Source organism: Peromyscus leucopus, chromosome 12 (genome assembly GCF_004664715.2).
Source record: "Peromyscus leucopus breed LL Stock chromosome 12, UCI_PerLeu_2.1, whole genome shotgun sequence".
NCBI lineage: Eukaryota > Metazoa > Chordata > Mammalia > Rodentia > Cricetidae > Peromyscus > Peromyscus leucopus.
Genome location: NC_051073.1, coordinates 61,092,881 through 61,118,456, shown reverse-complemented (window position 1 = coordinate 61,118,456; position 25,576 = coordinate 61,092,881). Strand labels below are relative to the sequence as shown.

Here is a 25,576-nt window from a genome sequence, read left to right as displayed (position 1 = left end):
TTTAAAACACGTAAAACAGGAGCAAGGAAAAATGTCTACCCTTTGCTTTCCCAAAACTACCCCCAAGTCCTGTCCGTTTTACCTCCCAGGCACTTCCAAATGTGTCCTTTTCATCCTTCCTCACCAGTTAGACCTCCTCCACATCATTCTCAATGCCCTCATATTGAACATGGACTTCCTATCAGTCTGCTCCAAATAGGAGCAGAGGATTTATAGCCCAATGTTGTTGGTTGTTGTTTTTCTCTTTTGGGGGTCCTGCCACCCAGCACACAAATAAATCACACATGGAAGCTTATTTTTACTTATAAATGACTAGTCTTATTTGGCTTGTTTCTTGCTAGCTTTCCTTACCTTAAATTATTCCATCTACCTTTGCCTCTGGGCTTTTCCCTTTCTCTTCTATAAATCTTACTCTTACTGCATGGCTTGCTGTGTAGCCCCTGGAGTCCTGCTCCTTCTCTGGCTACTCCTCTTTTTCTCCCAGATTTCTCCTTCGACATATTCTCTCTGCCTGCCAGCCCAGCCTATCCCTTTTCCTGCCTTGCGATTGGCCATTCAGCTCTTTATTAGACCATCAGGTGTTTTAGACAGGCACAATAACACAGCTTCACAGAGTTAAACAAATGCAACATAAACAAAAGTAACACACCTTAAAATAATAGTCCCCAACAGCCCAGTTTTTAAATAAAAGAAGTTTTACAGGGCCATGGACAAGGGAACCATAAAGGAATGTTGAAGAACTCAGGGATTGGCAAACCATTATCACCCTTAAGACTAAAGAGACAGCCAGGCGGTGGCGGGTGGTGCACACCTTTAATCCCATCACTCGGGAGGCAGAACCAGGCAGATCTCTTTAAGTTCGAGACCAGCCTGGTCTACAGAGTGAGATCCAGGACAGGCATCAAAACTACACAGAGAAACCCAAACCCTGTCTTAAAAAACAAAAAACAAAACAAAACAAAACAAAAAAGACTAAGGAGACAAAGCAAGAGCATATTTATTGAAGGCTGGAGAGACCTGGAGCCCATGAGCTCAAAAGGATCCATATTTGTTGAGATCCAGTGCACCAGCCAGATGGTAGTGAGTGGAGAAACACCCCAATCTCACTCATTCTCTCCTGTCTTCCGCTGGTTATTCCTGTGGACTAAACAAGACCTGAAGCTGAAACACAAGTCTGAGTGATGTCATTCTTACAGGTCAGTCCCTGAGACAAGCAAGTCAGAAACAGGAGGTGGCGGAAGACTCACATCCATGTTTGCCTCCCCCCCCCCCAAAAAAAAAACCACTTTGTACACCATAAAGATTGAGGCAGGAAATTGTTTAAGCTTTGAAGGACATGGAATCTCTTACACTACTCAGTTCACCTACTGCAGCAGGAAAGCAGCTGTGGATGATCAGAAAGCCGTTCTTGACTGCTCCAGCATTGGATGATGCCCAACAACCTTGAGGGTGGGCCTTTTCTGTCCTTTCCACTAAGACACACACACACACACACACACACACACACACACACACACACACACACATTGAGCTCCTCTGGGAACTCCCTCACCAATACCCAAAGTGAGGCTTTGCAAGTTTCTAGTTATTTATTTCACCTAAAATGATGTCATTATCCCACAAACAACCACAGACTCTCTCATCCATTGCCCCAAATCTGCATACCTCTCTTGCATAGTTTTCCCCCTCTCCCCATTGGAATGACCATTTGGGATTTCAGAATTTCAACATCCAGTATTTGGGTCTTCAGGATTGTGTCTGTCAACCTCACCCCTCAAAACAAACAAACAAAAAAGCAAAAATCCAGCAACTGACAGGATTTGGCTGGGCGCTGCAGACTGGAGACTCCTGTATTACATTGCGACCGCCATCTTGGTGAACTTCATCCAGTTCACAGTATCCTGCAGAAACCTTTAAACGTCATCTTTGCCTTTGGAAATAGTAAATAAACTGAATCCTTAACCTATGAGGACTTCACAGTCTGACCCTGACACACATCTTCATCCTCCATGTCTATATTCAGGGCCTGGTCTAGTCCCACTTAACTTTATGCTATCTGCATGAACTGGATACCCCTCTATTTTGACACGCCAGCAAGATGTGCCCACTGGTGCAATAATGTCATGACTGTAATGTGGATAACCAACCACTTTCTAATTGGATTTGAGGCCTGCCGCACAGGAGGGAACGAAAACTTGGTATTGTAAACCTGGTGAAAAGCCCATGGCTGGGAAACTCATAGACCATAAGGAGGAGTCTACTATTGCTGTTTTGCTAAATGGGTATGTTGTCAAATCCTTTTGAATGTTTAGATTTATTTCCGTAGATCTGCGATGCTCTCAAGCTTGGTCAGAGAAGCTTCTTTTTGCAGTGGGCAGTAGCTAATAGTAAGACTCACAATTGGTCAACGTGTTTAGAATAAATGGCTATGAATGCTCATAGATGGGCACTGTGTACCCTAAATGGGACATTCTAGATCAGCCCCTCTCCACTACTCTCTATGCCCAGGAAATACCATGGAAGAGAAGGTATAAAGAATGTATTTTGGACATGACAGGAACTCAAAACAGATAAACAAGACCAAACCAGTCAAAATTCCACTGTGGAAAAAGGATGAGCTCATGAAGGCCCCACCTCCAGTTGACAAGCAGTTGATGGCTTCTTGGGGAGGGAGACTCTTTTTTTCTTTGGGGGTGTGGCCACTGGGAGGTTGCCTGTGCTCTGATGGATGCCTGTACTTCTGTATGCATGGAGACAGCACTAATGGACTCAATGGGACATCTATAGATCTATATCTATATCTATATCAATATATGACGTGAAGCTGGAATGTGTTTGGAGGGAGTCCTGGGAGAGTTGGAATGGGAAGAGGCAGATAGATATGACCAAAATACATTGTATACATCTATGAAATTCTTAGGAAGAAAAAATTTAAAATCAAAGCATGAAACCTGAAAGAAAAAAAAATATTCCTCTGCCATCTCCAAATTCACTTTAACATCTCATCCTACTGCTTTGTTTATAATATCAAATAACAAGCCCAAAATAGAAAAAGCAAAAAGAAAGAATAATGGAATCCCACACAGCCATTTTGTAATTGTGTGTGAATAGGGAAATGCTAATATGCTACTGAGAGAAAATGTTAATACATATCCAATGATGAATATTCAAGTAGAAAACGTCTGGAAGGAAATGCACCGAAGAGTGGTATGGATTACAGACAACTTTTCTTTTCTTTCTTTTTTCCTTTTTTTTTTAACATATATTTAAAAAGTAAGTATGTACAAATTAAGAAAACAATGTTTTAAAAAGTCAAATTAAGAAAAACATCTGTGGGGCTGGAGAGACGCCATAATGATGAAGAGCACTTCTGTACTTTCTGAAGACCTGAGTTCAGTTACCAGCACCATCAGGAAAGTGCTCAACCACCTGTAACTCCAGCTTCAGGGGATCCTGAGGGGGCCCCTGCAGGTGTCTTATGGGGAGGCAAACCAGGCCAAGAGATGAGAATGAAAACCCAATGCAGATTGACTTTGTCAACATGGATCAGATTTCAGGGAGTCCAATGCCAGCAATCCATTGTCAGCATATTTAAAACACAGTACAATTTGTGGAAAGGTTTCCAGGCAACAATCCAGTCCAATTCCAGGTGCACAATGAAACTTACGGTGTGACTACACAGAGACTCCTTTACACCGTACACGTGACAGGAGGGTGGGTTCTGTAGCTCAAGGCCTAGAATCTTGTGTGGTCTCTGACCGACAGCATAGAGGTCAGCAGGCCATGAAGTACCTGTGACATCTCCCCTAAGGATGGGTAACGGTCTAGGGAGGGAAGAGTCTGGGGTAATCATTCTGGGAAATTTGGGTGAGGTCTGCCTCTATAGCAAAAAGTGGGTGAGATCTGCCTCTATAACAAAGGTAAACAGGTTGTTAACAAAATCTACTTTCAGCTTTCTGGATGGAATGCAGATTTTTGATTTTTATCTCCTCCATTGAGAAGACCCCTGCATGATTAACATTCCTGGTTCTCCTAGTTCTTCTCTGTGAGTACGAGGACCTCTATGCCCCGCAAAAGGATCCAGTGCCCTCTTCTGGCCTCTGCAGGCATTGCATTCATGTGCACAGACACATACACGTATACATAATTAAAAAGAAAAAGAAACATCTGTAATTCCAGGTGAACACTAAACAGAGGGATAAAGGAAAAAAGAGTTTCAGGCTTATTTAGGTATGTCCAGCCTAATTTCAATTTTGAAATTGAGGCATAAGGTTGCTACCTATAACGTTCACATTGGAGAAGCCCAATAGAGTTAAAAAAAAAAAAAAAAGACAGGGTTTCTCTGTGTAGCTTTGTGCCTTTGTAGGCCAGGCTGGCCTCGAACTCACAGAGATCCACCTGGCCCTACCTCCGGAGTGCTGGGATTAAAGGCGTGCACCACCACCACCCAGCTCCTCATTATGTTTTAAATAAGTTTAAAGTTTGTTCTGGGTGGCATTCATAGGTATCCTAGGAACATGCCACCTAGTGGCCGACACAACACTCATTTCCTCAAATCCCTCTAGTAGGAGTGTATAATATATAAGTAGAGAGATTTGATTTGTAGATTATGAATATGTATATATAATTTTATTGATATATAATTTTTATATATTTATTTTTCATGTATAATATATATTAACAGGCATAGGTGTTTTCCTTGTGTATATGTCTGTGTACTATACTCTATGTGGTGCCTGGCGACCTCAGAGGCCAGAAAGGAGCATTTGGTTCCCTGGAACTGAAGTTACAGACAGTTGTAAGCTGCCATGTGGTGCGGGAATTGAACCCAAACCCAAACCAAAGCTTATCTTAACTGATAAGCTATCTCTCCAGCTACATTTTGTTCACTTTTTAAAAGATGTATCTCATACATATAAAATAAAAATAAAGGAAAAAACGAAGTATTTAAGTAGGGTGTAATAGCACATACCTTTAGTTTCAGCACTAGGCAGGCAGAGGCAGAGGCAGAGGCAGAGGCAGAGAGGCAGAGGGAGGATCTTTGTGAGTTCCAGGCAAGTATGGTCTACATAGTAAGTTTCAGTCCAGGCAGAGTTATGTAAGAGATGGTGTCTCAAACACACACATGCACACACATTTACATACATACGTATATAATCACACATACGTGTGTGTGCGTATATGCTTTTTAAAAAATGTATGTGTATGTGTGAGTACCTCATGTACGTATGTGCACCACTTGAATGCCTGGTGCCTGACGAGGCCAGAAGGCACTAGATCTTTTGAAGATCTCTGCAAGAGCAGGAAATCATCTCTATAGTCCCCAGGGCTTTTTAAGCCCCGCGTTGGTGGCTCATGCCTTTAATCCCAGCACTCGGGAGGCAGAGCCAGGTGGATCTCTGTGAGTTCGAGGCCAGCCTGATCTACAGAGCGAGAGCCAGTCCAGACACCAAAACTACACAGAGAAACCCTGTCTCGAAAAACAAAACAACAAAAACCCCCAAAGCAAAACAAACAAACAAAACTCCCACCATTCTCCATTTAGCACAGCTGTCAGTGGTAAAAAAAAAAAACACTGCCATTCTCAATCAACAGCAATTTTCTCAATAGAAGAGTAGACCACCAAGCCGTGCACAGAAGAAACCCCAAATCCCAACTATTGAACCCTGTGTAGAGAGCGGCCACAGTGAGTCCTTCTGAAACGCCATCAGAATCACAAGCCAATGATACCGAGGTCTGATTTTTATTGAGTATCAAGAACAAATACATTTAAAACAGCACACAAAGCTTCAAGTCACTTCTGAAATTCAGCAGTAGTCCTTTATGCCAGGCCCTTCTTCAGGCGCTGGCTGGTTCCCATCACAACCAGTTGAGGCAAGTCCTGCAAGGGGCAGTGAGCTCCTTTGGGCACGGAGCAGAGCCTCGGTTCCTCGCCCCGCCCCTCCCGCCAGACCCCCCCCTCCCGCCAGGCCCCTCCCTCCGCCGCCCTCCCCCCCGCCCCCCCCTCCCGCCAGGCCCCTCCCTCCCGCCAGGCCCGTCCCTCCCGCCAGGCCCTCCCCTCCCGCCAGGCCCGCCCCTCCCCCAGGCCCCGCCCCTCCCGCCAGGCCCCGCATCCCTCCGCCAGCCCCGCCCCTCCCGCCAGGCCCCGCCCCGCGTGCAGTCCGCCGTCTTCCCGGACTCTCCGCCGAGTGTGACAAGCTGGAGAACGCGGAGTCTATGGCGCTCGCCCAGGTCGCCAGGTCCGGACCCGAAGGAAAGACCTTAGCGCCAAGGAAGCCATGAGGCGCAGCGTCCGGCGGGCGCCTTCCCGGAAGCGGAAGCTCGGGGGGCGGGACAAGGGCGGGCTGGGCGTCTCGGCGGTTAATTCTTTTTTCCTTACAGCTTCGCTTCCCTACGTCCGGTCGGTTCTGAAGCTGAGAAAAATGGTCAGGTCCGGATCTCGACCGGGCCAGGTGAGGGCTGTGGATCCCGTGTGTCCACGGTGGGATGGCGAGGGACTAAGGGGACCAGGAAGGTGCTAGAAAAATTAAAATAAAAACTAAGACTGCGGCGGCGCCCGAAGTGGTGAGGACGTCGCTAGGTGAATGAATGCTTTGTTTCAGGCGACCCGGTCTAAACAGAGCGCTGGGTTTGGTGTCTGGCCCTGGGTTCGAACCCCAGCTCTTATCACCGGTGCAGTGACTTCGTTTAGCTTTAGTTAATCCTTGTCCCCAGATCCAGCTTCTCTGCGCTTCCAGGAGTGCTTCTATTAGCCGATGTCTCTGTTGGTGAAGTCTCCCCATAAGTGCGTGTACCAGCCCTACCGTTCTCAAATGCATCACTCTTGATGTATTCTAGTAACTGCCCAAAGTACGACAGGGAACCCTGTTTCAAGGTAAATATTCTTTGGCTCGGAACAGAGCTATTTTGGATCCTCTCAGCCCCTACCCCCAACCCAATTAAGTCCAACACAACTAAACTAGCTTTGGCCCTGAGGTGCCCAAGGTCGTCTGTCCTGTCATGCTTCCATGCCTTTTCACATTATGATGAGCCTGATAATTCCATTTTCCATCTAGCTCTCAGCTCAAGAACCGTCTCTAGAATCTTTTTGTCTAACGCCCCCATGTCTCCATTAGTTGGGTGTGCTTCAGCCACTTTCCATATCTGGTAATCAAATCACTTCATGTTAGACATGGTGCTCATCTACTACTCTAGAATATTCCAACCCTATCTTGGAGATTTAGAAAACACTTGGCATATATGGTAGATTGGGATTTGGCTTTGTTTTCCATCATTTATCAACATACCTGTCATGTTTTTCCTACTAATGTAAATTTTGTGCTCTTTTTCATAACCTGTCTGAGATTTCCTTTTTTGAATGGATGCATATTGCCAACATGTATATGAATATATGCTCTAATTGTCAAAGAAATGGAAATTAAAACCATGAGATAGTCTCCAACACAAAATAAGTATTAGTGAGAGTGTTGAGAAGTTAATACCCTTGTCTACAGTCCTGGTAGGAATATAAGTAGTATAGCTACTATGAAAAATAGGATGAAGTTTCCTCAGAAAATAAGCCAAGCATGGTCATACACAACTGTAGTCCTAGTACATGGGGACCTGAGACAGGAGGATCATGACTTTGAGGCCAGCTGAATAACAGTGAAATCTTGTTTCATAAAGCCAGACTATTTAAGGCCAGTGCCATTACTAGGTGTTTATTCAAAAGAATTGAAATCCAGATTTTGAAGAGCTGTTTGCATTTCCTTTCATTGTGGAATTATTCACAATAGCCAAGACACAGAAACATGGGGTCGCTATTCAATAGGTATTAAGTTTTAAATGTGTCGTATGAAATCTAGAAATCTGTGTGCGGTTGTGCCTGTAGCTGATGAAGGCACACCAGCCCACTGGAACATGTGGCTCTGACAGGCTTTGCTCTTCTCCCCTATTCCCTCTGCCTTGCTGAAAACTGATTACATTCCTGAAGCTAGCCACCAAGGTCTATTCCCTTACTTGGCCACTTTGTCCTCCTGAGACTGACTACCAAGGTTCAACTATCAAAGTATTAAGTCCAGCGATCAAACGCCTTCCCTGTTTGGCTGCTCTAACTAACATGCCCAGTTAAAATTACACGCCTCATGCTGACAAGAGGTTTTCCCCTTACACCTTTATAAACCGCCATTTTCCTGTGTTCCATGTCTGTCTCCTCTCTATCCAGAGGCAGACCTTTGTTCTCTTGGGACAAATACCCCGACCCCCTCCCCCTTGGTCCCCTCCTCTTCTCTGTCTCCTGTCTTTGTCTCTCATTCCCTGCCCTCTGTCCCTCTGTCCCTCTGGGGCAAATAAATCTTTGTGCTGAGAACTTGGTCTTCAGGGTCCTGAGCTGATACTTTTCCTTTCAGTTAATACTTTATTTTGTTAAGGTAGATGAAGTATTAAATATTTTTATGACCATCTTTATAAAAAATAAGAAACAGCTCAAAAAATTTTGGGGTTTGGTTAAAAATAATAAAGTTTCCAACTTGGTGTAGCCTCCTCTGACTCGAACAATTTGAGAAATTTTTTTGAAAAAAATGTTTTATAAACTTTATTATTAAAAACACTTGCTAATGGAAAATATCACAAATGTAAATTATCCAGGCTCAAGTTTATACAGCTCAGTGAACTTCTGTATAGTTTGAATAACCATTCTGAAGCTGTGAAGCTTCACATTGGATTTTGTACTTTAGCTACTAATTTTTTTAAGATTTATTTATTTTATGTATATATTTATTTTATGTGTACTAGTGCTCTATCTGCATGTACGCCTGCACACCAGAAGAGGGCACCAGATCTCACTACATATGGTTGTGAGCCACCATGTGGTTGCTGGGAATTAAACTCAGGACTTCTAGAAGAGCAGCCAGTGCTCTTAACCTCTGAGCCATCTCTCCAGCCCCCTTAAATGTATTTTTATGTATTTTTTCTTTACCAAAAAAATGAAAAACTCATGACAAAGAACTAGAAAAAATTACTTTTATAGTCTCTTTCATAACTGTGTCCATTGTCTGCATTCAGTCCTTCATCCCTAATGTTTATTCTTTCTTGTTTTCTTTCTTCACTTTTTATATTGTATCCACCTGTATATTTATTTACATATGAGCATCAGTATTAATGGTAATATATGGTCTGTTGACTATAATAAGAATCAATGTTTTCACACTAACCAATAAACAAGGAAGAAGGAAAGGTCCTGCCCTCGTTCTAATTTGTTTGAATTAGCTAATAAATGTAGAGCGAATTGTATACAAAATAAATTTTAAGTCAACTTTTGATAAACCATTGACTTAAACAGGAACCGTAAATGGATGTTCAGGCTACTAAGTGAAAATTTGAAGATATCCACATCGTGTCAGGGTATCTTACAAGCGCTTAATTAGAAAAGTAAAAATAGTAACCCTAATGATTAAAATCCTGGCAGACACCATCTTAAATTCATTTCGATTGCCAGTAACAGGACAGACTAATGTCATTTTGCCTACTTGTATTGAAAATGACACATCTCTTGTGGTGTTCCTGCCAGAAATGCATAACCTGAGTCTGATCCTAAGGAAACAGTCAATCTAAATGTTCAGGGAGCCATTATGCAAAATAACTAGCCGTTACTTTTTAAGTATGTCAAAGCTATGGAAGATAATGACAGCCCAAGGAATTTGGATTTAAGGAGATTCAAGAACCATAGCAATTTAGTGCAATAAGCAATCCTGGACCGGAGTAAACTACTCTTGTATTTTTTCTATAAGGACAATATTAGGATAAGTGTAATATGAATCAGGTCTATCTAGATTATAATCCCAACGTTTTCAACTTTTATGGCTATATTAGGGAATTTTGTTCTTAAGAAATACCTAGGAATATTATGATTGCAACTTATTTTGAAGTGAGCAGACAAAAAATAATAGTGTCTTTTTTAGGAAATGTTTGTGTCAGGCAAAACACTTTTTGCTTTTGTATGATATTGTACATTCATGACCTTCCACCAGATCCCAAGATATCTCAAAAAGTATAACTGATCCAGTTTTGTAAAAATGTGTTCCCAATAACACTATTAGAAGGAGTAAAAAAATGCATAACGTATGTGTGTGTGTGAGTATGTGTTTGTCCAAACAGAGAATAGTAAGTAACTTGGGAAATTTAGTAGTTACTCTTTAAAGTATGAAATATGTAAATGTGTGAAGACTTGAATGAATGCTAACACTGAGTGGATCTAAGAGTGGAATGAGGGGAGGATTATGGCCTTTGATGTCTTAAAGTTTTATTTTGAGTGGAGATTTTATCAGATACAAAGTTATTAAGAGGTATATGATAGACAGTTTCCCTATTGCGCTACTCTGGAAGTCTCTCTTATCTGCTTCTCCAGATACCCAGTTTTCCTGCCTGAAGACAACTTTCTTGCACAGCTTCCAAGATGCTGAGTGCATGTAAAAGCAAATGAACATTTTCCTATAGAAAAGCTATCCCACCTGTATTAGTTTTAAAATGCAGACTTAAAATTGTTATTTCAGTTTAAAAAGAATGAGAAAATGGGATGTAGATAAAAGTAGAGTTTGTTTTTCTTTCCTTTTTTTTTTTTTCTTTTTCTTTTTTTCTTTTTGGTTTTTTGAGACAAAGTTTCTCTTGTATGGCCTTGGTTGTTCTGTGTAGACCAGGCTGGCCTTAAACTCAGAGACCTGCCTGCCTCTGCCTGCTGGGATTAAAGGCATGCGCCACCACCGCCCAGCAAGGCAGTTTTTAATGTGCTAGTTTAGTCAAGCCGTCTTAGAAGTTATAAGATATAACCAGAGTTCTGAAGAAAGTTTTTACTTCTTAGTGTGTGTGGATGGGTGTGATCACCGCTACGTGTGTACGTGTGTGTGTGTGTGTGTGTGTGTGTGTGTGTGTGTGTGTGTGTGTGTGTAGGTCAGGCATCGATTGTCTTCCTCTAATACTCTCCACTCTATTTTCTGAGACAGGATCTCTGACTGAACCTGGAGCTCTCCACTGGCTGGGCTAGACTGGCTAGGCAGTGTTCCCCAGGATCCAGGGGTCTCCACCTCCACTCCATTGCTAGGGTTGTAGACAGGGGCCTTCAAGTCTGGCTTTTCTGTAGATGCTGGGGATCTGGACTCAGTCCCTCATGCTTCAGCTGCAGTCAGTTTCCCTCCTGAGCTGTCTCCCTGGCTTTGTGTACGCTGGACAAGCACTCCTCCACTGAGTGCCGTCCCAAGCCCCTTGCCCTGTGTCTAGGATTATGTGTGTCAGAGATTTTAGAACATGCCCAAGGATTAAGAATAGTCCTGATATAATGGTCATAGGTCCTTTTGACTTAAAAATAGCGTGAGCTTTCTTTACAGAGGTAAGAAATAGAGTAAAGTAACAAATGCGTGTGCTGCTTTCCTTACATTGCATGTAGAACAAATTTATTGCATAAAAGCTAAATTATAATTGAGGATCTTTAAGATATTTCCCATTTATAGAGTCAGTGACATGCTATCTACATAGAATGGAATAGTCCACCTCATAAAAGAAAGGAAGACTGGGTTTATGCTGTAGTACGGATGAAGGTTAAAGATACTCTGCTAGTCACAGAAGGACAGAGTCCATTTAGAAGTGGTTTCTAAAGTCACATTTGTGGAAAGTAGAAAAGGGGTTGCTGAGGGTGAAAACTATGTTTCAGTTTGGCTGTGTGGGGAAAAAAAAATCAGAATGTCAGGATGGCAAGCTAATAGAACAGTAATTATGTATCTACTGTAATATAATATATTATGTCATAGGTGATATCTTCAGGAAGATACCCTGGATCTAAGTTAACACATGGAAAGAAAGCGTGAGTACCTCTCCAAGTTTCTAAGTTCAGGAACTCCTGGATAAATTTTCAGGTCTTGGGGCTTGACTATACTTTGCCTACCCCAGGAAAATGAGTGGGCTCTGCCTCCACAAGTAGTTGGGTGTTGTGCAGATTATAAATCATTAGTGAGTAAGTCCAGCTCACTAATAATACTCAGTGTCTCATTGAGGAAAGAAAAGCATTTCCCCATGGAGACGTTTAATGAAGAGTGAGTGCAGATTTGAATTCTCTCCCCCATCCTCTGTTTTATGAGTCTGAACCTGTACCTGCCTGAAGGCTTTCTTATGAACCTGACCCTGTATCTGTATATGTCTGTGCATAAATACAGAGGACTTTGCTCTGAATTCTTAAACAGCACAGAAAGCATCCCACGGGGAAGGAATGGTATACTTTATGGAAATCTTTACCAGAGGTTTACAAGGGGTTATGTCACTCTGACTAACTCAGACAACATTGTTTATCAGCCAGTATCCATAACGGGTACTCCAACCTTCAAGTGGTAGATTTTAGGAAGTTGCTTTTAGCTTCTGTGTTTGCTGCTTTCAGCAAATGATACACAGGCGTTCCTCTGGGTCAGGGGCAGGGAAGAGGACATAACTTAGAGTTGCAGCTGTGCATTAGCTTAGGTTGTCAAAGTTGCTTACATGGGAAATCCAAGGCTGTTAGGTTGGGTGTTGCATTGTTCTCTTAAAGGCAGGCTAAACATACAGGCTGAGCACACAGTAGGACAGCAGTCTTAGTCTTGTGTGACCGTGAGGTAGATTTATTCATTTTGGCTGGGAGGTCCAGCAAAAGTTCCAGTCTCTTAGAATGTAAGAGATGTTCTCAAATACTGCATCACTACCTAAGCCATACCAACTGAGGAAGATGACTGGGAGTGATTTTAGTGTCTGGTAGTCTTCATAATCTCCAGAGTCCTATTCACTTCACTTGTGGTTAGATGAGCTTTATTCTCTAATCTTTACTGGAAAGGAAATGATTATTTACATATTTTGAGAAAAAGATACTTAAAAAAAAATCAAAGGATATCAACTTTGTTTTCTAGGACCCACCCAAGAAAAATAGCACATTCTAATGCAGATTCTGCCTGTCCTGCTTATTCTGATTCGGAAAGTCAGGTAATGATACAATAAATCAAGTGAATGGATACAGTATACCATTTTAATTAGTCCTCAGGTAAAAGCTAAGAAGTGGGACTACAGTCCAAAGGTTTGCACCTAGGACGTATGTAGGCTGTTGCTTTAAGACATGTTTTCTACCAATAATAAATTGCTTATAAAGAAATGTATTTGAGCTGGGCAATGGTGGTGCACGCCTTTAATCCCAGCATGTGGGAGGCAGAAATAGACAGATCTCTGAGTTCTGAGTTCAAGGCCAGCCTGGTTTACAGAGTGAGGTCCAGGACAGCCAGGGCTACACAGAGAAACCCTGTCATGAAAGACCAAAAAAGAAAGGGGTGGGGGGAAGAAATGCATCTGAAGCGGCATGGTGTACTCTGTCTAAGTACAACTTTCTTCTTACAGACGGAGCCTGTGCAGGGACTTGATGGCTGTGCCTCTTTGCTGCGGGACATTTTGAAGAATGAAGATCCAGGTTCTACTTTTTAAAGTTTGTTGCTGATCACCTTTTATCAATGAACTAGTTCTTTTTAATGTTTACAGAAGTTTGTTTTTTTATTAGCAGGTTCAGAAATAGTATATTCGGACAATAGATGCAATGCCAGACCTTTAGAAGGCAAAAACTTCAGAGCTAAAAAGAAAGGACCTGTAAAGCATACTTCTTCAGTGGTCCGAAAAGAAATATGTAAGCATTTCCCCATATTTACTTAAAGGGTGTGTGTGTGTGTGTGTGTGTGTGTGTGTGTGTGTGTGTGTGTGTGTGTATCCGTGTCCCATGCATGGCAGGGGTCAGTGCCAGGCATCTTCCTCAGTTGCTCCCCACTATTTGTTGGATAAGGCCTCTTTTCTGAACCTGGAGCTTACCAGTTCTGCAGGGTGGTTGGCCAGCAAGCTAGGGATCTGTCTGTCTTTGCCTTCCAGCACCGAAGAGTGCGGGTGTGTACCACTGTGCTGAACTTTTCACATGAGTGCTGGGGATTTGAACACAGGCCCTCATTCCTGGGCAGCAAGCACTTTACTGACTGGGATTCATTGACTGGGATTTTGATCAGTTATCAAGACGTTGCAGTTGTCTTTGATTTTTATTTTATTTGGTTTAGGTGTATGATGTGCTACCTTTTCTATAGTCAGCTTTCTCATTACCAGCTGGCACTTTCTTCAAAAACAGGATACGGGGTTCTTTTCTAGGTTTGCAGTATAAAAATTTCAGACTGAATGACATGAGGAAGTCTATAGAGTCAGCTTTGTTTATCCTGCCATTGTTTGGTTAGTTGGCTGCTTGGATTTTCTAGATAGCATCTCACTGTGTAGCCCTTGGCTGGCCTGGAACTCATTATGTAGACCAGGCTGGCCTAAACTCATAGAGATCTGCCTGCCTCTTCCTCCCCAGTATGAGATTAAAGGTGTACACCGCTCTGCCTGCCATATCCCTTGTTTTCATAGCTCATCACAAGCTGGTTGTATTTTGGGTGTATACTTACATATACTAATTATTTTAAAATTAACTGTGTGCATATAGTTTAATTTAGTTAAAGAATAAACTTGTCAAACTGTGCAGTTAGAATATATGGCAAAAACACCTGTCAATGATTGACACTGAATGTATCTAAAGACATGGTATTTTATACTTTCATAGTTAACCTTGCTGAAAATTAAGTGTAAGTGATTCAGGAAATATTTTAAAACAAGTAAGTTTTGAGAATATTGTCTTTTAAAGACAAATAGCACAAGGCAGTCCAAAATAGAATTGAAACAGTCTACACTATGAAGATGGGCCAAAAATGTCAGTCAGTACATAAGTGCACGCTTATATTTAACACAAGGGATGAAGTTTAAAAATAATCTAATGCAATCTCCCTAGATGTTAAGAGATCAAGATGTAAGCAAAAAAGCCTAGAAAATGGAGGTGGAAAGACTGAACACTGTCGTTCCATATGATCATTAGTTAAGAGACTGAAGGCCAGAAAAACAGCTTCCTTCAATCTTTCCATTTTGGAGACCTATCACCTTGTATTATGTTTGCCTACACTGATCAAAAGGGTGGGCACTAGCCTACATGTGCCTACTGATCCCTTGAAATTAACTAGCGCAACCAATGGGCTGAGTGTGTGTGTGTGTGTGTGTGGTGTGTGTGTGTGTGTGTGTGTACCCATGTGCATGCACATGGTATCTGTCTTTCCTTATTCACTTCCTACCTTTATTTTGGAGGCATTTTCTCTCACTGAGCCTGAAGCTTGTGGATTTGACTAAGCTGGCTATCAGTGAACTTCTGGATCCCTCTGTCCCTGCCTCCCCAGGGGGTTAAGGACCGTGCTGTCAGCCCTTGCCAGGATCTGGGAATCCAGACTCAGGTTCTTGTGTTTGAACAGCAGGCACTTTACTGACTAGGAGCTATCTTTCCAACCCCTAGGCTGAAATTTTAATAAATTTGAAAACTGATAAAGATCCAATTATAAAACTAAGAATTTTGGAATTATTTGTGTGTATAAAACTACTCTTTGAACTATAAATTATATTCAGTCTGAATAGAGATGAAATATTTCTGTTTAGCATTGGTTTAAGGTGTACTTTGTGTAAAATATATGCTGGGTTTTGAAGACTTAATAAAAAAGTGTTTTTGTTCTGGGCATTACACACTGAGATATTAGTATTCTTGCTACATTTACTTATTTATTTTTGTGGTGTTGGGGATCAAACCCAGGGCCTTTTACATGCTAGACAAGACTATACTATTTAGCTGTAGCCCCAACTCTGGCTACATTTAAGTAAAACATGAAAAGTAAATCATATTTTTAACTTTTTAGTGTGACTACTTAAAATTTTAAATTGCATATATTGCTTACATTATGTTTCTGTTGGACAGCATCAGTCTTAACTAGGTCAGTACCATATAGCTAGTTGTGGTTTTAGAAATAATATTTAGTTTTTATTTTGTAACTAAAGTTTTGTTAGAAACTACTGTTCATATATTTTCCATGGCTGCTTCTGTGCTTCAGTGGTGGCACTGAGTAGTTGCGACCGAGACCACTTAGCTCAGTAAGCCTTTAGTGCTGACTCTGGCCTTTTAAGAAGGCAGCTTGTTTGGAGTTTGTTCATTTGTGTTGGATGGTGACATCTGCTGGCAGAGACAGAGCATTATGTGTAGTTCTGCTAAAGAAGAGACTGCAGAAAGCAGGGGAAGGAGAGCTAATGATTGGAGAACTTGGGCCTGTGGACATGAAATCAGAATTCCTCAGGGTAGGCAGTTCTTAAGGAACCAAAGAATGTCTAAAAAGAGAGGCCTAGGGCTCAAAAGGAGAGGACAAGGCTGTGTGCTCTGTGGTTGTGGACTATGATCTCCTATGTTCCATTTTAGACTTCAAAATTAAAATACTTTGGAGGACATTTTTCTATTTTATTCATTATAAAATTGTATTTTCAATAAAAATTGATACTTTATAGGAAATTATTAGCTAGTTTTGTTGTAACTCATCTTGTAGAGAAGATTCATTGCTCTGGATTTTAATCATTTCAGAGGGATCATGTTTGGAAGTACATTTTTAGATAGCAAGATTTATTAATATGAATATTTATTTATTTATTTATTTATTTTTTTTCTTTTTTCTTTTTATTGTAGCTTCATAGATTTTTAGTGTATTAATGAAAAATGAAATATTTACTTATCTGGCCAGTTTGAAACTGTTTGGTGATACAACATGTTGAGTTTTTAACTTTGTACCACATATTGTTCTAAGAGAGTGACAAATGTTATTTACAGCTCAAGAATCTTGAGGTTGGTGATTTTATTTGTATTTTACCCTTTGTATTTAATAACAATGAAATTACATTAAAGCAGAAGAAGACAAGTACAGTATTATTGATTCACTTTTACTGAGAGGGCTCCTTCAGATAAGGAGTTCCCAGGCAGAGTCAGGTTTGTATAGTGTGTGACCAGTGCTGGGTTGAATGAAAGAATGACAGGAAAATTAGGGAGTGAGTAGGGAACCTCGATGTGAGATGGTGATTGGCAACTCTTCCGCCCTCAGAATTACAGAATACACCAACCTTTCCTGGAAGTTTCCATCTAGTGAGGAAATATTAGGGAGGTGGAGGAGACTAATGATTATCCTCCCCCCACGTGAAAGAGAACTGGGTTCTCAGCTCCTGTGTGCATGTGCGCATGACAGAGGCTGGTGTCAGATGTCATCATTCCTCAGCTTACTCATTTATTTGGTAACACTGGGCTTCACGGATGCACGCAGCACAGATATCCTCCACTACTTCCATCTTCCTTGTTGAGACAGTCTTTTTTTTTTTTTTTTTTTAACCACTAAACAACAGTTTATTCATTCCACTAGAGAAGGAGGTAAACTTCAGATTACAAAACCAATGTAAATATAACTTTGAAGAATTAGAATATCTTCAAGAAACCAGTCACAGCTTAACTGAAGTGCATGCAAACATGGGTTGATGTCTACTGAGGAAGGAATTTCCTTTCTTGGTGAACTGATACTATTTTTTCTTTGTAGCTCTTTTCCCTTCTCCTTTCCTTGGTTTTCCCTTTCCACAGAGCTTCTTTAGACATCTTTGTTCATCCATAAAATCTTGATGCTCATCTCTGTAAAGGCCAAGGAAATGGAGTGTGCCCATGAGCGCAAAATACATGTTATGATTTGGATACCAGTCATAAGTCTCTTTCTTTTTGGCCAAGGGATGTTCACTGAACATATTCACCACTGATCATATTCCTGGACTTTGAATCAGTAGGTCTGGCCACTTCACCAAAGATCCGGACACTCACGACAAGACATACGCAATGCATATTCTGAAAGTGAAGCCATGTCTTAAGCAATGAGGAACAAGATTCCCTGTGTCTGACAGTGACTGGCTCGCTGAGACAGTCTTTTCACTGAACCTAGAGCTTGCTCTTGCGGCTAGGCCGACCAGCTGATCAGGGAGCTCAGGGATCCTCTGTCTCTTCCTCCCTCTGCTCTGGGATTACAGACGCCTGTAGCTATGCCTGGCTTTTTAAGGGGCTGCTTGAGTAGCCAGCACTCTACCCACTGAGCTGTCTCCCCAGCTCTCGGGTTCTGTCTTAGAGTTCTGTCAGGTTTCTAGAGTGTGGTCCTGAGAGTTCACATTCACTTTCTAGTAGGGTTTCTCAAAAATGAAGCCTTGGTTTCTCCGTACCCCTAGGAATGCCTGCCAGAATTTGAAGATTCATGTTCATGGTCATGTCTAAACATCAAATTTCTCACATAGTTAAACAGCATAGTGTGATTGTTTAATTATTGAAGGGACTCTCCAAATCCATCAGTCAATTGTTCTGCTTCTCTCATTAGATTCCTCTAGTCTTCTTGGGTGTGGTCCTGTCAGACCCCATTTGGTGTAGGACTTTCCCATAGTCACTTCAGTAGGACAGTGTCTGCGAACCTTGTGCTCCTGAGATTTGGATTAGAGCAAATTAGAGTTCTTTTCCTCTTCATAGAAATTATCTTTGTCTCCTGTGGGTCTTACATCACATGTTCCTCCATGCAACTGTCTTTTCTACCAATACATATATTCGTCACAAGAAAACTGGTTTGGAAGGCTCGCTGCTATAATAGTCTCCTGCATAGCAGGCAGCAGACAGAGTTTATTTAGGCTTCTTCCCAGGAAAGATGGGGAGAGTGCCCGTAAAAGCTGCACCTGCCTTCTGCAGTGCTTGGGTCTAGTAGGTGACTGTCTATACAGATGCACTGTGGGATGTCTGAATTCATTTTTGTAAGGACTCTGTCTTATCACCCATGCTTCCTGCAGAAGAAACATTATGTCAGGCCTCAATGACTCGAAGACAGCCCTAAACCCATCCTACTCTGAAGAAGCTGTATTCTTTCCATCATTTTTTAGACTTTTTTTTTTTTTTTTTCCGAGACAGGGTTTCTCTGTGTAGTTTTGCGCCTTTTCTGGAACTCACTCTGTAGCCCAGGTGGGCCTTGAACTCACAGATATCCACCTGCCTCTGCCTCCCGAGTGCTGGGATTAAAGATGTGCACTACCATCACCCAGCTAGACCATTCTTTTAATAAAAGGGGGAGGTAGAGAAAGATTAGGCAAATCCTTAAGATTACTCAGCTAGTAAGTGAACATTCTAGTATATGTCCTTTAGTAGTCATAAAGGCTCATGTGTGGAGGTGGAGTAGTGTCATAGCTTGTATGTGTCCTTTGGAGGTGCCACCCCATGCTATTTTTCAGTCTGTTTTGTAACCTGATAACTTAGGATCTACCATACCTTCTCATTTTTATTAATGCTATTTAGCAAACATTTGGGGAGGGGGGACTTATTAGACAGGGAAATAGAATCTAGATTTTTCAATACTAGTTATACAATAGTGCCGTATCAAAAACTTTTCATTCTTTAGCTTATTAATGCCAGACTTATACTTTGTACATATACTAGTGAGAGTTTTAATAATGAAATATAGGAAACAGCCCTGCCTAGAGAAGCTGGAGCTTAGTCAGAGGGCGATAATAATGAAAAAATAAGTAACATAGGCCAATATGTGTATGATATATGTGATTTAAGTAAGCTGTATTCTCAGGGATATGGTGAACAGTCACTCTGGGATGTGTTCTCAGGGATGGTGAGCAGTCACTAGACTCATGATTGGTTTAGAAAAAGCCTCGTGGAAGAGGAACACTTAGGTGAGCCTTGGTGAGGGGATTGCCTTGGAAGGGCTAGCTCATTGTTACAGGAAGGTGAGCAAGGCTTCCTAGGTTCTATGCTGGCCTAGTGTGATGAAGCATTGGAGTTGAGCGTAATGGAAAGAGAGTTGGAAAAGTAGGGGCTGGTCAGAGTGTGGGAAACATTAAATACTAAATAAAGATTGTTTCTTCATGCTTTTTCATTGTCCACTGTTTGTACTGGTTGACCTTTTTTTTTTTTCACTATGAAAACATAAATGGTTACAAAGTGTTCTGCCTTTCCTATTCTGTTTCCCACTGGGAAGAACTGGACAAGGGACTGGGTGAAAGAGACTTGTTGAACTTCAGTGATAATACTGTACCTGTAACAGGTGTAACTAAAGGGGGATTTTCCAAGTAGCATTTAATAGAGAACTGAAGAAATAGGTGCAGGTGAATTTTGACCAGGAAAACTTAATTTATTAGTTACTTTCAAAAGAATTTGGGATGGCTTTCTTCAGGGAGTTACAGTAAAGTCATTTTGTTAAGCATATCATCAGTTGAACTACATCCGAGAGTCTTTTTTTTTTTCTTTCTTTTTCCTCGCCCCTAAGATATTAGGGGTAAAAGTTGTTGAAGACTCATATTTAAGAACTTACTTCCTTTTTCCACATTAGTATCTTCAGAAAACAAGAAATGGCTATCTACTGAAGCTTCTACTGGAAGTGAAAGAGACCCATCAGATACAGCACAGCATTGGTCATTACAAGATCATTATAGAATGTACTCACCGATAATATACCAAGCCCTCTGTGAGCATGTGCAGACTCAAATGTCACTGATGAATGCCTTGGCTTCAAAAAATGGCCCCAATGGAATGTCTACTGCATGTCATACAGTGTCTGGTTCAGGTTAGTATAGATACTTGAATACTGAGTGTAAGCTGTGATTAAATTACTTTGTTATTATATAAGCACTGTAAGATGTGAATGATACATACACTTTTTTTTTTTCCGTCTTGTAGAATCTCAGGCAACACCACTTTCTGGTTATGGCTGCTGTACTTCCACGTCAGCCTGGTCTCCTCAGCAGCCGTCCTGTCCTCTAATGGTTCACTCTGTGCGTATAGCTTGTATACTAAACAAGTAATAGCTTGCTTATAAAAACTGTCATCTTAACAATGGAATACTGGAATTACTGATCCAATGTACAAGGATGTAAAACCAATTTTATAAATGTTTTTGTATTAGAAAAGTTTTACCTATTAAGAACAGTAGGTATTAGTAAGAAGCAGTCATGAGAAAAAAGAAATCAAGAGTTCCCACCACCCAAGCACAGCCCTGCTGAAGTGTTTTCACTCATTTAACTCTGTGTATTTTATTTTCTGTTTGTTCAGCGATTTCTCTTTTTAAAGTAAGAACCATACTTTCATACAGCTAAATGCTGCTTTTTTCATTTAATACATTAGTATGATTATCTTTTCTTTCTTCTTTCTTTCTTTTTTTTTTTTTTTTTTTTTTTTTTTTTTTTTTTCTTTTTATTTATTTATTTGTTTTTTTAAGACAGGGTTTCTCTGAGTAACTTCCTGGCTATCCTGGAACTTGCTTTGTAGACCAGGCTGACCTTGAACTCACAGAGATCGGCCTGCTTCTGCCTCCTAAGTGTTGGGATTAAAGGTGTGCACCACCATGCCTGGCTGACAATGTTTTCTCAACATATGCCTTTTATAAAGTTAAAGCTGTCTTTTGTGGGTATTTTTCTCATAAGACAAATGTCTTTAAGCTACGTTGTATAGTAAAACCACTAGTGTCTGATTTGATACTGAACTAACAGCTAGTTTTATTACTATAACATGTTCACATACATTTTATATACACACACATGCACTTTTATTGCTGTGGTACTAAAAATTGAACCTAGCACCTTACACATGCTAGACAAGCACACCACCACTGAGCTACATCCCTAGCTGAATATATGTTTTTTAAAGTTCTCTATATTTTTTTAAATAAAATATTCATTTTATTTTATTTGTGGAGATTTTGCCTGCATGTATGTCTGTGCACCACTGGCATGATGGCATTGGATCCCTCAGAACTGGAGTTAAAAAGGGTTGTGAGTGCCAGGCGGTGGTGGCGCACGCCTTTAATCCCAGCACTCGGAAAGCAGAGGCAGGTGGATCTCTGTGAGTTCTAGGCCAGCCTGGTCTACAGAGTGAATTCCAGGACCGGCTCCAAAGCTACACACACAAAGAAATCTGTCTCAAAAAAAATAAATAAATAAAAGGTTGTGAGCAGCCATGTGGATTCTGGGAACTGAACCCGGGTTCTCTGCAAGAGTAGCAAGTACTCTTAACAGATGAGCCGTCTCTCCAGCCTCTTAGCTTGCTTCCTAGAATGTTTCTCAAAGTGAAAATATTGGTTTCAGTCCAAATGTAGACTAATTTTTTGATGCCTTTAAAGCATGTATGGTATTTGTAAACCATCTATTTCATCATGACCTTATAATGTTCCCATGTTGCAGAGTAAGCTACTTAAGCTCTGAAAAACTAGTCTTTGTTGTGCAGTGGGAAGTCCAACTTGCTTGTAAGCTGAAACATCACATTTTTAATGGTAGAAAATTATTTTCTAATATTATTGATCTGTGTTTTTATAGTCTACATACTTTTGAAGGCTTTTTTTTTTTTTTCTCTTTCTTCTTGCTTAGGAAGTTCAGACTGATGGTGATAACCATCTTGGATCACAAGATCAAACAGCCTCTGTGAACTGTCCTAATGTTCCCAGGAATTCACTTAGTGTTCATCCTGGAATTCCGTGTGGCCTTCCCCACACTGACAGAGCATCTGCTCCAGCGCCTCAGCAGCTGAATCTCGCTAATTGGATTCTGCCACAACAAAGAGCGCCTAAGGAAGCAGACCTCCTAAAGTGTTTCCAAACACACATGTCTCTGTTTCCAGCTCATGGAAGAGACACTGTCTTGGACAGTCAGGCCCACCAGAGCCCCACTCAGTTACAGCCAGCTTTCTTGGCCACTAATGAAGAAAAATGCGCCAGAGAACAAATTGGAGAGGCCACAAACGAAGGAAAGTATTTAGGCATACATGTGCAAGATGCAAAAATAGCCAAGAATGTGCAGCAGGCAGAAAATGTGAGCCAGACTGCTGAAAAAGTCAGAATTGCCAAGTGTTTGCTGGGAGAGCTCAAGGCCCTGGTCGCAGAACAAGGTAGATGAGCATTTCAAACTTTTGTAACATGGTATAATGCTGAATAGCAGTGTTGTGTTTTCTAGCTGTCATTCAAATGACAGTGATTGATAAGGAGTGTCCAGTTTCTTTCATAGAATTCTATCTTGACCCAGTAAGGAAAAGAGTTCTGTCTGTTGTCTTTTTAGGGCTTTTGTTTGTTTCCTGAGACAGAGTCTTATGTATTCTAAGATGGCTTCCAACTTGCTCTGTAGCAAGGCTGATGTTGGACCCCTGTTCTTCCTCCACTGCCTGTGTGCTGGGGTCACGGGCTGCTGGGGGTCCAGGCCTTGAACCCTTCTTTCCTGTGGTCTTGACATGCATTGAAGAATATCAAGCACCTGCAAGTGTGTATTCATTCTATGTGATGCAAACAAACTGAAAAGATCCAGTACAGAAAGAACATTATAGTAGTCAGATGACTGTTTTTCTGTTTAACAAAGATGCAAATCTCCTTCCTTATTTAACAACTGTTAAATTGTTCAACAATTTCACTACCACTACTTTGTGTACTACCCATGCCACTTACTGGCCTTTTAGTTTATGTGTGTACTTTTCATCAGAGTGTTCAAATATTTGTGGAATTGAATACATTTTTATAACTTGATTATACTTGCAATATTACATTAAGTAGACACTTTGAAAGGAAGGAGGAAGGGACCAAAAAAAAAAAAAAAAGGTAGATCTGATACTCACTTGCTCCTCACATCTGTTGGGTACGTGTAAACAGCCACTGTCCACAGTACCAAAAGATAGAGAAGTATGCTGGGTCACATTAGTTGTACTTTATAAAGTTAAATATGAGATCATGTCCTACAAAACCCACATTCAATATTTTACCAAATAAGTCACCTAAAATGAGCTATATTTTTCAATGCAGGATCAAAAGATTGTATTACTGATGTTTATAGAGTGGTCAGTTATAGGAAACTTGCGCAGCATCATGGAGTCCACCATAGATCTTTGATAAGTATCAACTAGGAGATTTGCAAATCTGTTTCCCACTTCACTTAACTGAAAAAAAAATCACTAAATATAATAATACTGTGATTTAAGATTAATCTTTCCTTACTCAATGTAATTTCTGTAGAATTGTTCTGAGTAAGAAAATACAGAAAGCGGGATAAAGGGAAATAGAGTTTGTATACTGATATGAGTAATGAAGTTGAAATCTATAATGAGTATATATTTATCTATAAAGATTTTTAGTGATACATGCTAATAATCTTGTCACTTTAAAATGCTGTTTTTACTAAATTGCCTTTTGTAGAGGACTCGGAAGTTCAGCGTTTGATAACAGAAGTAGAGGCATGCATATCTGGACTTTCAGCAGTGAGTGGCCACACAAATATAGAAGTTGAAATAGCCCTGGCCCTGCAGCCACTGAGAAGTGAGAACGCTCAGTTGCGAAGGTAAGACTTGCTCTTTGACTGTTTCTGTCCATAGGTGGAGGTGTTCCATGGCCAGAGCACAGAAGCCAAGTGGAGTGGCTAGGACTTCAGAAGGAAGACAGATCACAGCCTTCCAGTACGTGTGCCCTTCCTTTCTCATCTTCCAGAGGTTTCTACATTTATCAACTTTCCATTACTTCTGCCCACTAGGATACATTTTCTCCTACCTATTTTATCCCTGATGCCACTTGTTAGCTTATACATGGGAAGATGTAGCTGCCTCATGCAGTTTCTGTGTTAATCTAAGTTGTTTTACAATAATGAACATCTGAGTCACAGAAAAAGTGCATTGTTCCTTTCTCCAAGACCATCATGGGTCTCTGAAGGCTCCTTTTCATCCTGTCTGGGATTCCTTTTATTTCATAAAGCCACTGTCTCAGTATGTTTTTTAGGGGGTTGATGGGGACGGGGAGTGTGAATATAATAATCTTAAATGTCTTGGACCAGAACATTTTGTAGTCTAAAACCTAAAACCAGTCAAATGCTCCCTCCTGATACAAATGCTGGAACATGTCATCAGGGAAGAAAACCTGCTAGGGCTGAGCTGAGTGCTGATAGCCCTGCCACACTTAGACACAGGACAAAACTCACTTAAATTCCTAGATACTTTTTTCTTTTTAGCCATATTAACTTACTGGAATTATATTCTTAATTCATTTAAGAAAGATCGAAACCAGTGAGGCAATCTTGAAATGTAGAGGAAATCATCCATATATTATCAGTATTGTTTTAACTTTGAGTGTTTCTGTGTTTAGTGTTTAGTGGGTGACCACTAAAGATTATAGTCCAGGATCTGTTGATATACTTTACACTGGAGTTCCTTTTCAGATGCTTCTGTAGCTCAGCATTGTGAATGCACCTTGACAGTGTTACCGTGAGGATAGATGAGACTTGCAGGGACCTACACACATTTTTCAAGAAACTTGAAAGCTGTAAAGAAGGATTCCTAGTTGGAGAGTAGTTTAAATTCATGGGTCTGTAGCCTACAGAGATGACATCTAGTGTGATTTACTTGCTTAGGATCATCAAGAGATCATTTGTGGATAGAGTTGCTGCATTTAAGTGCTAATAGTGCTATAGTATTGTCATCGTCCTGTCTGAGGGGTCCCTGTAACAGTATAAACCTTTCGAAATTAAGATCAAGAATAAGTAATATGGACTGGAGAGCAGTTACTCCTAACATTATTGAATGTTTGTCACGTGCTGGGCTATTGTTCTTCATATGTGCTGTCACTCGAGTCCTCCCAGTAGCTGTATAAAATATGACGCCATT

At 40.9% G+C, this 25,576-nt stretch overlaps 1 protein-coding gene and 1 pseudogene across 2 annotated transcripts in view; one reads left to right on the top strand and one right to left on the bottom strand.

Moving 5' to 3' along the window:
• The first annotated feature begins 6,126 nt into the window (after positions 1–6,126).
• Ccdc14 (coiled-coil domain containing 14) overlaps positions 6,127–25,576 on the top strand; it is a 36,273-nt gene continuing 16,823 nt past the window's right edge. Inside the window, exons 1-9 of one of the 2 annotated variants that reach the window (XM_028886367.2) lie at positions 6,127–6,452; positions 11,778–11,830; positions 12,897–12,969; positions 13,375–13,444; positions 13,535–13,654; positions 20,289–20,522; positions 20,636–20,730; positions 22,318–22,834; positions 24,123–24,264. In XM_028886367.2, the coding sequence (XP_028742200.1) occupies positions 6,279–6,452; positions 11,778–11,830; positions 12,897–12,969; positions 13,375–13,444; positions 13,535–13,654; positions 20,289–20,522; positions 20,636–20,730; positions 22,318–22,834; positions 24,123–24,264 (1,478 nt within the window). In that variant the 5' untranslated portion in view covers positions 6,127–6,278. Of the gene's footprint in view, positions 6,453–11,777; positions 11,831–12,896; positions 12,970–13,374; positions 13,445–13,531; positions 13,655–20,288; positions 20,523–20,635; positions 20,731–22,317; positions 22,835–24,122; positions 24,265–25,576 lie in introns of both variants that reach the window. The other variant, XM_037209785.1, reaches the window with a different exon arrangement.
• Positions 17,446–17,789, bottom strand: LOC114704857 (annotated as a pseudogene).